We start from the raw sequence: 13,803 nt of genomic DNA, 5'->3' as shown, positions 1-13,803 counted from the left end.
TGTCATATCTTCATATGAAGATCGAGATCGATGATTTGTATGTTAAGCAAGAACCACAGGTAAGCATTCTGTTTAACTGTATTCAGAGTTGGCTCACCGTTCATGAAGGACCACTAAATCTAATTTCAAACCGAATGGTACAAATTACAATTCTACCATGACTTCGGTAAATACTGGATTGTGATTGGTTAATCAAAGTCATTCAGACATCTATAATCACTTTATATACCTCTGATTTTGCAAAACACTATGTATTTGTTTAAAATCTGAATAACGCGGTTATGGTAGAATTGAGATAAACGTACTTTCTGTTGGAAAATCTGACGTATATAACGAAATTATAATAGCTCTAAATTGTGCACTTAAAACCTCACGCTACGCCATAATAATTTCGTTATATACCTCTGATTTTCCAACACAGAATGTTTATCTCCCAAATAATTAATGTTATCCCCTCCTCTTTTCCCCCCAGCAACCGCCAAACATCGCTGTCTTCAGTTTAATACGTAGTTTAGTTCATAGCGTTCACATTATCGCCGTATCTTTGTTATAGTCCCTTCGATCACGCAGCACTGGCCGGTTTGCTATAGTATCCTTAGGCCGTTTTCTACAATGGTCGTTTTTACTTGAATGGGCTACGCTATACGTCAACTTCCGGTTGTATCATCGCTTGGTTGCCAAAGAATTGTGAGCGTGGACGTATGTTTTCTGCTGAAAACTGCTTTCTGCTTTGTGATTCACAGCCCTTGTAAGCCGGAATGAATGTTACTACTGGGCGTCGCATGCGCGTGACCGTCAAAATTCGATAGTCGTTTGTAATCAATCTTGTACCCACGCACGTGCTTTTGTTTACAATATGTGATAATATTTAACAAATAAGACGTAACATTTTGAAACAAATTTATCATACAAAAATAATAGATAAATAACCACTTTTATGACGTACTAAAATTATTAGGTTTTCCTTTAAAAAATTACATTAGCGGAGAGAGGCGAACATTGCCGACTGAGCCTATGATTCAGTTCTGGCGCCTAATCCGAAATCGGCGTATGTTCAGCTTGACAATGAGAGACAGAGGGGCGTTGGTCGTGTTTGAAGGGTGTGACAGGTGTGGCAAAACAACCCAGAGTAATAAACTGCTGCAGAAACTCACGGAAGAGGGTATACCAGTGAAGCTGATGAAATTTCCAGGTAAGCACACTGATCCTGGGGTGTTAATGACGATTTTGAAGGTGAAACTTGTGCGACACACACACACACACACAACATTTATGTACAAACGTGTAACTGACACCCCCACCCCTACCCCCACCACCCGCATGTCGTCAGGTCCAAAATCAGTGACACTTCCCACACACATTCTCTAAATTGGATTTTTAGTGTTTTTGTGTACAAACTCGCTGAACCCCCAGAACATATGCCCTGTACAAAATTCATGATGCCCACTCCCTCTTAAAGGGGCACAGATGCGGAGCAATTTCCGTTGTTTCTTTTGTCATTGTTTTTCTCCTGTGAGTACCTGGATGATATCCCAGAATTCGTGACTGGTTCGTGATCTCTGCAGCGCCCCCCATATGCGCAATTGATAGTTTATGTGTAGACTGATCAACAAAGATGAAGTCATTTGACTTCGTTATTGTGAAAACAAATTTAAGTACCTTGAAGTTTACTCATCTGCCAGTGGTATAAAAAACCCCGTTATGAATGAAAAATAATGAAGTCAGTGTACATCTTAAAATTAAAACAAAATGCAAATATTAAATTTAAGACAGACGAAAGTTATAGCAACAATGTCAGGTTATTACCTCGTTCAGGAATGTGTCTATCAATATCCACATAAAAGAACGATATTCCATTCATCTGCAGCTGGTAAATAATCCTGCTGTATGTCTTGTGTCTTTCAACAGTCTAATATGAGAAAAAGTGCCACATCGTTTGAGAATTTTTGACACTGGTGTATACATAATATCGCTGGTCACCCAGGACAGCACACCTGGCAACTCACTGTATGATGTCTGCCATTAGTTAGCCAATAATGAGCAACAATCAATCATTCGAGGCAGTAGCGGTTAATTCTTTGTAGGAAGGATATTGTTTTTACACTCGTACTTTACGACAGGGTGTATTCAGTATAGATTGCGTAAATCTACACTCGTAAACACTGCCTTTTTTACAAATCCGCTGTGGAAGTAAGTAATCAATCCATGTGTTATCGGTTAATGCTTTGATTGATGTTTTTTTTGTAAATCAGGTGGTAAACCCTCATTTACATGCACATATTACATAACATACAACACATATGCCACAACAGACCCTAATTTATAATGTGGAACATTTGCTCCAGACAGGAGAAATGCTAAATCATTAACTGACCATCAAGTGAATGATGACAAATAACATGTGTAGGTTTATATCATCAAATGCAAGTTACAGCAAGGAAGATGTAATCTCTGCATCACTGTTTTGGGGATACCAACGGAACTTCGTTGTTACATAAGAAATACACATAGGCATTTGCTATACATTTGGGTAAATGAGTATAATCAGTTTTTTTACGTAAGAACATTTTCAGATTTCTCTACCAGTGGCAAAGTCGTTGTTTTTAGTTTACAAATTCAGATAAATCAACTGTGTGTTTTTATTATCATAGATAATAAACCAGGGTCGTAGCTACCAAAATTTACGTATGATCTTTGGTATGACAGCTGGGGCAACCCTCAAAACTATCTAAATATAAAGCTTTGCAATCTTTCGGACTTATATGAAGCAAACGGCTTGCAACATGTATGCTGACATCATATTTTCACGTGACATGATTAAATATCAAGGTAAAAACACAGAAATAGGATCAAATTGCATCAGTCACTATACCATCCAGGCATCAGAAAAAAACTACACTGCTGGGATATTTTGTTACAATCAGATAAGGAATACCATGGATATTTTTAAATGGGCATCCGGACTCACTTTTTAGGGTGAAGAAATTCTGCTAATGTGGACAGGAGCCCAGTCCCCGTGTCTAGCACGGTCGACAGAGCAGATGCTGACCAATTTGCTGCTTGGTTTTGTAATTAGACCATTGGTGAGAAACGTAATTCGCTCCGCATCAGTGCGCCTTTAAAACCATAATTTTGAAGCAATAAAACTGCTACTTTATCAGAAATTCTATATCACAATAGTGCAAGTTGTTTTAGTTTCAGGTTTACTAGGCGACTATGCTTGCTGTAAGAGGCGACTAACGGGATCGGGTGGTCAGGCTTGCTGACTTAGTTGACACATGCCATCGCGTCCCAACTGCGCAGATCAATGCTCATGCTGTTGATCACTGAATTGTCTGGTTCTGATTCGATTATTTACAGACTGGTGTCATATAGCTGGAATAGTGCTGAGTGCTGCGTAAAACTAAACTCACTCACTCACTCACTCACTCAGGTTTGCTATATGTTTAAAAAATAACAATAGCAGTTTGAAATAACTAGATGTTTTTCCAGCACCTGTTTCATATGGCACAGTTACCACTGATGCCTCCCACATTCTTGCTACAGCAAGTGAATGAAAACAAAACACAGATATCCTAAATATATCTACAGTGCCCCATATATCATCAGTTTGTTCCTCGTCACATGGGTACAAAGTGGGACGCTCATTTCTGGTGACCCACACATTGCCGTGATGATACAGAGATGTTGCTAATTATCACTCACTCACTCACTCAACTGATCTTAAAGTCTTTTAAAGGTATTTCACTGCAGAGTTGTTTCAGCTGAGATTGCACATACATGTTGATGAATTTAGTGACCTAACATATGTTTTTATCACTCAATGTATTATTGGCATTGGTTTGAACAAAAACTTTTGTTTTACAGAATCACCAAGGATTTTGGTGTATTCCGTCTGCTCTATCAAATCTTACATGTATAAACATTTTTGTGAAAGCCATTGTGCAAGATAACAGCGATTAATCAATAAACACTTTATTGGTTAATCCTTTGAATCCTTACTGGCTGCTCCTCTTTTGTTGTTCTGCTATATGCATAATACATGATGTAATATCTCATTAAAAAGTAGGAGTTATTCCATTAGCCAAAGCCAATGCATGTGAGAAAAAGTAATAAGTTTCCATACAGATGAAACATTTCCCAAAGAATGGAATAAATATCACTATCTCCGTTAATTTCTCTTCATCATCTGTTTCCTCCTTTGCTTCAGCATTTTCATTTTATCTGCCTTGTAAGTCCAATATCCCCTACTTTTTTTTAATGCTATAGATTCAACACAGATATGGCAAGTGCCAGTCACTGGTTGCTATATACCCTTGACGCCCTGAGAGGCAGGGGAGGACTTGATTAAACATTATTAGTAATGTTGTTAGCTAGACGACTTATTTGGGTGCTCTTCCCTTTTACCATGTTTCCTCTGAACAGGTATTATCAGCTTTTCAAACTAAATTATGTAATCATGTACTAAAATCCACCAGCATTACCATTTAAAGAATGTATTACATATCCTTGAACTATTGTGTAGGATTTTATATCATTTTGTTTTGTATTAATGCTCTTGATTATTTTGCTTTTGACATTCCTCTGGATAATGAAATCTCTTAGCTAATGGACGCTTAAAGATCCGGGCAACAAAAGGACAACAGGGGATTGTCTGTTACAGACTCAGTTAGCCATAGCCTGCCGCCATATAGCTGGAATATTGCTGACTGCATCACGAAACTGGACTCACTCCCTCTTTGCTATTCCCAAGGGATGTATGTTAAACGTGGGTGTAACTGCAAAGCTAGTTATGTAGACTAACATTTAGACTCTGAATATATAAATAATTTTGATAGTAACAAATAAGCTGATTTTAACTGAAAAGGAGGCCTAGTGAGATGAGGAATTCCCAACCTGATAGAATCTAGACATTTAATAATGTGGTTCAGGGACCGATAGACATATGCCCAGTTATGTTCAGTAGATACTTCATCTAAGCTGGTATATGTAACTGTTGTCCTGTGTGACAACAGTCTGTGTTTTCCAGTGAGTAGATTCATTGTGGTGGGTTTGCGAGAGAGTTCGGTGAAGATGTGAGCAGAGTAAATCCAGTTTTGTGGTGAGTAACATACTAAACGATATTCATCCTGAAATGGGATGTAAGCTAAGGGACTTTCTGAAGTGGATCCAAGGAATAACTTTATTCATTCCATAAGCGAACCTGACACATCTTGATTACATTGCATGCTCTCCAAATTACAGAAATACAATCAGTGTATGAGTTATGGTAATAGGTAAGACAAACGTAGGATTGGGTCAGAAGATGCTAGTCATCAGAACATGTTAGCAGTGTGTAGTCAGGATGAAGACAGGTCCATTTGACCACATGTCATGGAGCTTCACCTCAAAGAAATTGTTTAATATGTACAACAATTTTGTATGACATCACAATCAGTGATTGACTTCCAACAAAATAGTGGATTCAGAAGGCACACAGAATTTTGTTAGGACTCTTCCCTTGCAGGGATTGTTAATGAATAATTCTATAAGATGTAGATAATCAGAATGATTCTGACTATCTGAATTTTAGAAAATGCCACGCAGTGTAAAATCAGAATTCTTCCTTGTATATATTTCGAACACAGCGTACGTTTTCATTCCCAATATCTTTCATTTCATTTTATCCAGACAGTTGGTATTGTTGACAACAGATCATTTGTAATGAGATTCCTGATTTTGTAACCACTATCCAATATGGCGGAAAGTGCACCTCCAACTGATTCTAGGTTAACTGGCAACGTTTCAGAATTACCACTAAGGATTTCTTGGGAAAATTGATATCAGTGATCATTAATATGCAGTTTTTGAAATTCAGTACTCCCAGTAATTTTTGATCTTCACATTTCAAAACATACAGCAAATAACGCTGTGAATTGTGAGTTCATACACTGTCTCAAAAATGTCAACATTTACGATGAAGCCATCTGGATCCATCGTTAATGTTGGGTTTTCTGTGACCATCCATGATTACAGCTTAAACCGATGTACCGCAAACTTGTTTCATGCGTTTTCCTGGCAGTCTGAAACTGTTCGAAAGTCTAAAAATACCAACATTGCCATTACTACACCCAAGCTTAACTGACATGCATGATATGTAAGAGCAATGTATTGCAATGGTATTCATTAAGTAAGACAATCACTAAAGGCTAGTAACTGTTAGTTAGTTGGGTTAGCAGAAGCTGTATATGTCGCAGCTCAGAATTACAAGATAGATAGACATGACACACAAGTTCAGATTGGAATAGCTGGTTCACACTTGTGGCAACACACTTGTCTCCTGTGGTATGATATGCATTCGGAACATGGAGGATAGTGTCTTCAGCCTTCGTGAGAAACAATCCAACAAATAGAACTTTAATGAGTTACATTTTGTCTCTTTTGAAAAGGTTATTTCCTAATCCCGAGAAAGGTCACAGTTAACTTTGTCAATGTTGTAAAACCTGGCAGCAACCTCTCTTCTAATCACATAATGCAATACTCCAGATAACTGTTATACCATACAAGTACATTACCGTTCATTTCCAGAACTTACATCTACTAGACATACATACTCCAAGTACAGTACTTAACAGCTGAAAGTACTAAATGTAAGGCAGTGATATGGGCCTCATGTCATTAATTCAGATTTGGTGCTGAACATATGTTAACATATATAAGTGTGATATTAGTTAATGGCAATGCAGGATTGGGAGGAAATGAAAGTGTTGCACATAAACATTTTGAAAATGTTTTTGAGAATAAATAGACAAAGTATTGTATTACTTAAATTGTGAGAGTGTATACTGTAGTATGTTGCGAGAGATTACTTGCTTTGTAGAAGATTAAGTGAGGTGAGTTTGGTAAGAAGATAACGCTCTGAACCGTTTGCAGTGTTGTAGCAGTAGTGTATCTGTTCCAGCTTATTGATGACGACAATGATGGTGGTGATGATGATGAAGTTCACAGATCTGTATCTGAGGACACTTGTACAGAAGTCTCCTGGTCTATGTTTCAGACAGGACAACTGTCATTGGTGAGATGATTAATGGATACCTACAGAAGAAGGCAGAATTAGATGACCATGCTGTACATCTGCTCTTCTCAGCTAATAGATGGGAGTGTGTGTAAGTCAAACCAGACATGTTACAGATGGGAGTGTGTGTATGTCCCCAGCAGACATGTTACAGATTGGAGTTTGTAAGTCCTCATCAGACATGTTTCAGATGGGAGTGTGTGTAAGTCCTCATTAGACATGTTACAGATGGGAGTGTGCATATGGCCTCACCAGACATGCTACAGATGGGAGTGAGTGTATGGCCTCACCAGACATGTTTCAGATGGGAGTGAGTGTATGGCCTCACCAGACATGCTACAGATGGGAGTGAGTGTATGGCCTCACCAGACATGTTTCAGATGGGAGTGTGCATATGGCCTCACCAGACATGCTACAGATGGGAGTGAGTGTATGGCCTCACCAGACATGTTTCAGATGGGAGTGAGTGTGTGGCCTCACCAGACATGTTTCAGATGGGAGTGTGTGTAAGTCCTCACCTCACATGATGGAAGTGTGTGTAAGTCCTCACCTCACATGATGGAAGTGTGTGTAAGTCCTCACCTCACATGATGGACGTGTGTGTAAGTCCTCACCTCACATGATGGGAGTGTGTGTAAGTCCTCACCTCACATGATGGACGTGTGTGTAAGTCCTCACCTCACATGATGGGAGTGTGTGTAAGTCCTCACCTCACATGATGGAAGGGTGTGTAAGTCCTCACCTCACATGATGGGAGTGTGTGTAAGTCCTCACCTCACATGATGGAAATATGTGTAAGTCCTCACCTCACATGATGGAAGTGTGTGTAAGTCCTCACCTCACATGATGGGAGTGTGTGTAAGTCCTCACCTCACATGATGGAAATATGTGTAAGTCCTCACCTCACATGATGGAAGTGTGTGTAAGTCCTCACCTCACATGATGGGAGTGTGTGTAAGTCCTCACCTTACATGATGGATGTGTGTGTAAGTCCTCACCTCACATGATGGAAGTGTGTGTAAGTCCTCACCTCACATGATGGGAGTGTGTGTAAGTCCTCACCTCACATGATGGAAATGTGTGTAAGTCCTCACCTCACATGATGGAAGTGTGTGTAAGTCCTCACCTCACATGATGGGAGTGTGTGTAAGTCCTCACCTTACATGATGGATGTGTGTGTAAGTCCTCACCTCACATGATGGAAGTGTGTGTAAGTCCTCACCTCACATGATGGACGTGTGTGTAAGTCCTCACCTCACATGATGGAAGTGTGTGTAAGTCCTCACCTCACATGATGGGAGTGTGTGTAAGTCCTCACCTCACATGATGGACGTGTGTGTAAGTCCTCACCTCACATGATGGAAGTGTGTGTAAGTCCTCATCTCACATGATGGGAGTGTGTGTAAGTCCTCACCTCACATGATGGGAGTGTGTGTAAGTCCTCACCTCACATGATGGAAGGGTGTGTAAGTCCTCACCTCACATGATGGAAGTGTGTGTAAGTCCTCACCTCACATGATGGAAGTGTGTGTAAGTCCTCACCTCACATGATGGAAGTGTGTGTAAGTCCTCACCTGACATGATGGGAGTGTGTGTAAGTCCTCACCTCACATGATGGAAGTGTGTGTAAGTCCTCACCTCACATGATGGAAGTGTGTGTAAGTCCTCACCTCACATGATGGGAGTGTGTGTATGTCCTCATCTTTGCACATCAATCTGAATTTTTTTTAGGAAGGATTCAACATACTTGTATTAGAGTGTCACACTGTCAGTGAAATGATTGTGATGGGTGAACATGTTCATTCCACAAGTCATTTCACAGATACATTTAGGGATTCACAATTTGAAAATTGATTGGTCATAGTGACAAGGGAGTGGTCAAGTTTCCAAATATCATTTTGCTGTTAGTGTTATCCATCTCATGGTGAAGTGACATAAACAAAGTTGACAAGCATTGGTTTTGTTGGCCCAGATGTGTCTCACACGTGAATGAGGGGCCACATGGACATTCCACATTTTACTTGGTTTGTAAATTGTCACTATCAAGTTGAAGTGGATCTCCTCTGTGGCAACTGAATATCAAAGTGGGCTAATATTGCTGTGGCTTCATTTTTCAGAAAAGACATGTACCAGTTATTGAATGAAGGCACAACCTTGATAGTTGACAGATATGCATTTTCTGGTGTGGCATTCACAGCAGCCAAAAAGGTATTCATTGATTATCCTCATGAGATGATCAAAGAAATTCAATGTAATTTTTCCTTGGTTTCATATAAACTTTTAAACTGTTAATTAATTTCCTGTCAGAAATGTCATTAACAGGAGTGAACAGTGAATGTACTCATCCTGTGTCCACTACAGAGATGTTCTAGTTTTGTTTTGTCCTTGTCAGGGGTTTACCTTAGAGTGGTGCAAGCAGCCAGATGTTGGACTTCCCCGCCCAGACAAAGTGTTGTATATGACCTTAACCCCTGAAGCTGCTGGGAAGCGAGCTGGATTTGGTGGGGAGAGATATGAGCAGGAGGACTTTCAGAAAAGGGTTGCTGAAAACTTTGAAAAATTGCAAGATGAAAATTGGCAGGCAAGCATCTAATGATTGGAAAGATTTTCTTCAAGTCTTAATGTGTATAATGTACCACTGAAGTTCTGGTCCTATAGAGTAACAAGGGATAACACTGGTAGATGCTCATGTCCTATAGAGTAACCACTGATAAGACTGGTAGACAGTCATGTCCTATAGAGTAACAACTGATAAGACTGGTAGACAGTCATGCCCTGTAGAGTAACCACTGATAAGACTGGTAGACAGTCATGTCCTATAGAGTAACCACTGATAAGACTGGTAGACAGTCATGTCCTATAGAGTAACAACTGATAAGACTGGTAGACAGTCATGTCCTATAGAGTAACAACTGATAAGACTGGTAGACAGTCATGTCCTGTACAGTAACCACTGATAAGACTGGTAGACAGTCATGTCCTGTAGAGTAACAACTGATAAGACTGGTAGACAGTCATGTCCTGTAGAGTAACAACTGATAAGACTGGTAGACAGTCATGTCCTGTAGAGTAACCACTGATAAGACTGGTAGACAGTCATGTCCTGTAGAGTAACCACTGATACGACTGGTAGACAGTCATGTCCTATAGAGTAACAACTGATAAGACTGGTAGACAGTCATGTCCTGTAGAGTAACAACTGATAAGACTGGTAGACAGTCATGTCCTATAGAGTAACCACTGATAAGATTGGTAGACGGTCATGTCCTTTAGAGTAACCACTGATAAGACTGGTAGACAGTCATGTCCTATAGAGTAACCACTGATAAGACTGGCAGACAGTCATGTCCTATAGAGTAACAACTGATAAGACTGGCAGACAGTCATGTCCTATAGAGTAACCACTGATAAGACTGGTAGACAGTCATGTCCTATAGAGTAACCACTGATAAGACTGGTAGACAGTGATGTCCTGTAGAGTAACAATTGATAACACTGGCAGATGGTCATGTCCTATAGAGTAACCACTGATAAGACTGGCAGACGGTCATGTCCTTTAGAGTAACAATTGATAACACTGGCAGACGGTCATGTCCTGATTAGACTGCGACACATGTAATGTTTTTCATTTTGTTTGCTGTTTCAGAGGATTGATGCTGACAGGAGTATAGAGGATCTCCACAGTGAACTGTATGCCATTGTGAAGCAAACCATTGAAGATGCAAGAAATAAGACTATCGAAAAATTGTGGGTTGATACTTAGTGCTAGCCATAATTCATGCCATCGTCTGTTATTTGGCCTGTCACATCACACCTCACCACCTGAGATCATTATTACATTTGATGCTACAGAAACATGTTTGAATGTCTCATACTTGGGTAAACATAAATTAAAAGTAAATATTATTTATTTGCTCAAACTTCCTTGCTTACAATGATTCATATACAGTGTATTCACAACTTCATTGTCACAGTCATCCATCATACGCTCTACTCTCTGGGGCACCAGGACTATTTAGTATGGTGTTTGGATGATCACATTCTGCTATTTAAGGACAACTTGGATCATACCACATGGGCTAATAGTATTAAAGACATTCTGTTTAATCATGGATTGGGATTTGTGGGTAACATAAAATGTGAGAAATGTGAAGATGTTTATTAATTTTTTAATCAAAGGTTATTTGACAACCTTCAACAATCATGGTGTAGTTCACAACAAAATGTCACATCTAATGTGAGCATTTTAAATCCTTGTTAAATATAGAAAGATATCTAAGGAGGTAGTCTTAATGGTAATCTTATGGCTTAGCGGACATCTTGTTGACCCACAGTCTAAGTTAATTTAGTCTCTGGAACCGCAGCCATATGGCGGGAATATTGCTGAGTGCAGCATAAAACTAATCTCACTCACTCACTAGTCTCAGGATTATTCGTTACACTCCTGAGTCTAACAAACTCTAGTAGGAAGTCTACTTCGACTAAAGCAAAGTCATGAAAAACACTGCAAGACAGGTGAAGTCAAGGTTGTGCTGCTTGAACTCCACTCAAAAAGACCTTTTTTGATGGATGATAGAAGACTGCTATGAATGGCATGTCAGGAACCATTTGGACTTCCAATCAACTCTGTCAAAGGTGACAGCAATGACAGAAGTGAATGTGACACTGGGGCTGGTCCTTGCTGAGTGAAGACTAGTATGGGTGTGACATAACCTCCTTAAGAGGCAGCATAACATTGAATCCCTCATGACAACAAATGGTATGGATTACAACTTCTTTAATGTTTACAACACGATGTTTCTGTGCTACTTCTTGCCCCTTCATCAGGTGAATGACATGGTATGGCAATGAGCAACAATATATAGTATGTACAAGAAGCCAGTGAGATAGTGTTTACAGATTAGATGTACAGAGATCAAGAGGATTAACTGAAGTGTTGATATGCAGGATGTATTGAGTGTTTATACAACTAGAAGGATAAGATTAACATGATAGCATGATTGGAAGCGGGTGAATCCTCTTGATCTCTCTTGTTTTCTAACTCCCTGTTGTGGAGACCGAAGTTAGGGCCATGATAGTTTAACAGATGTTCCACATTTTCACATATTGACTAAATAAATTGAAGATATAAACATGAAAAAGGTGTTTTTTCCTTATTCCAGACAGTACTTTAACAATCATCATCTGTCTGCAGTTCTCATGGACATAATCTGCCAAGCTGCTATATTTTTGACAACTTGACATATGGCCAACAAATCTGCTCAACAACAGATGTTACAGATGTCACAACATTGCTGCACCAAATGTATACTTCAATAACAAAGAGTACCACGCCTTCATACTTTACATTACCATAGAAGCTTTTGTTGCCATATAATGCATACACATTCCTAATCACACAGGAATATATAACACAGACTATTGCACAAACACTGACACTCAAGTGCACACAAGAATAGAGACAAAATCTGTCAGTAATCACAAAAGCTTGCAATTTATGAGCTTAGTTTGCAGCATGTTGTGAGCAGATTTAAATAAGTTTCATTTCCTATAACAAATAAATGCAGTTTATATAATACAAGTATACACTGACATAATTATTAGACTAACCTGATCTGAAAGGTTTGCCACCATCATGTTTGTGAACACTAACAGATGCAGACTTAGTGCATTCAGCTCGGCAATTAGTTGAGCACTTTGAGTCACAACATAACAATCTCAAGCACTAATATCTATACAGGATAAGAAACACTAAGAGAAGATAACATTACTTCTATCATACAGGTATTGTGTCCTTCAGTGGCGGGCCAAATTGCGTGGGGCTTTCATAAGAGCTGGGAGATGAATTCTTAGTGATAAGTTGATAACTTGTATATGTTACAGTCAGATTCTGAAATCAGTCATTTTGTGAAAGGACTAAGTGAGTGAGTGATTGAGTTTAGTTTTACGTCGCACTTAGCAATATTCCAGCTATATGGCGACGGTCTGTAAATAATCGAGTCTGGACCAGACAATCCAGTGATCAATAACATGAGCATCGATCTGCGCAATGGGGAACCGATGACGTGTCAAGCAAGTCAGCTAGTCTGACCACCCGATCCCGTTAGTCGCCTCTTACGACAAGCATAGTCACCTTTTATGGCAAGCATGGGTTGCTGAAGAAAGGACTAAGTAATTTTCTGAAGTGACTAAGAGGGTCAGTCATTTTGTGTAACAACAATCAATATTCTTCAGTCATTGCATCACAGTAGACTACATGTAAAGCACGTGCCATAATCAGAATGTCACGTGGTATGGTGTAAGGCCAATTTCTGGCTTAAACCACTTGAAGGTGATTGTTACAGGTAAGAGGTAGAGGTGAGACCATACGCACGTATTCAAAGTAGTGAGTGCATAGTGCATACACAGTACCTCCCACACCCTGCACATATTCTACGTTCTGTTATACATTTGTGAAACTAGAGGGCTCATGGAAATACATTGTGATTTTATGGAACTACACGTCAATCCCGTAAAGGTAACTCAGTGTATTTCAGTTTCTTTGCTGATGACTGGAGAATGTTGATAAAGTTTTCTGCCATGATAAGGTGTTCTGTAATGATAATATGGTGTTCTAGCAATGTTCTGTGCATGTAAGTTGAGCTCGTCATATGTAAGGAAAGTTATTGAGCGTAAACTCCACTGATCAGCCGGGTCTCACTTGGGAGGTGTTTTCAAAGTAAGGTTTAAGTTACATGCATAACATGTAT

At 39.4% G+C, this 13,803-nt stretch overlaps 1 protein-coding gene across 2 annotated transcripts; it reads left to right on the top strand.

Annotated features, from left to right (window-relative positions):
• Nucleotides 1-611: 611 nt before the first annotated feature.
• Nucleotides 612-12,195, top strand: LOC137281518 (thymidylate kinase-like). 2 transcript variants are annotated; one of them, XM_067812794.1, is made up of 6 exons: nt 612-699; nt 984-1,192; nt 7,037-7,145; nt 9,172-9,262; nt 9,447-9,635; nt 10,701-12,195. In XM_067812794.1, the coding sequence occupies exons 2-6, from the start codon at nt 1,015-1,017 to the stop codon at nt 10,815-10,817; spliced, it is 684 nt and encodes a 227-aa protein (XP_067668895.1). In that variant the 5' UTR covers nt 612-699; nt 984-1,014; the 3' UTR covers nt 10,818-12,195. The 2 variants fall into 2 exon arrangements, with proteins under 2 accessions (XP_067668895.1, XP_067668894.1); XM_067812793.1 differs by having other exon boundaries at nt 653-748; nt 1,059-1,192.
• Nucleotides 12,196-13,803: the final 1,608 nt, after the last annotated feature.

This window comes from Haliotis asinina, chromosome 4, assembly GCF_037392515.1.
Source record: "Haliotis asinina isolate JCU_RB_2024 chromosome 4, JCU_Hal_asi_v2, whole genome shotgun sequence".
NCBI classification, from domain to species: Eukaryota; Metazoa; Mollusca; class Gastropoda; order Lepetellida; family Haliotidae; genus Haliotis; species Haliotis asinina.
The sequence above is the reverse complement of the archived record's forward strand: the minus strand, read 5'-3'. Positions and strand labels throughout refer to the sequence as shown.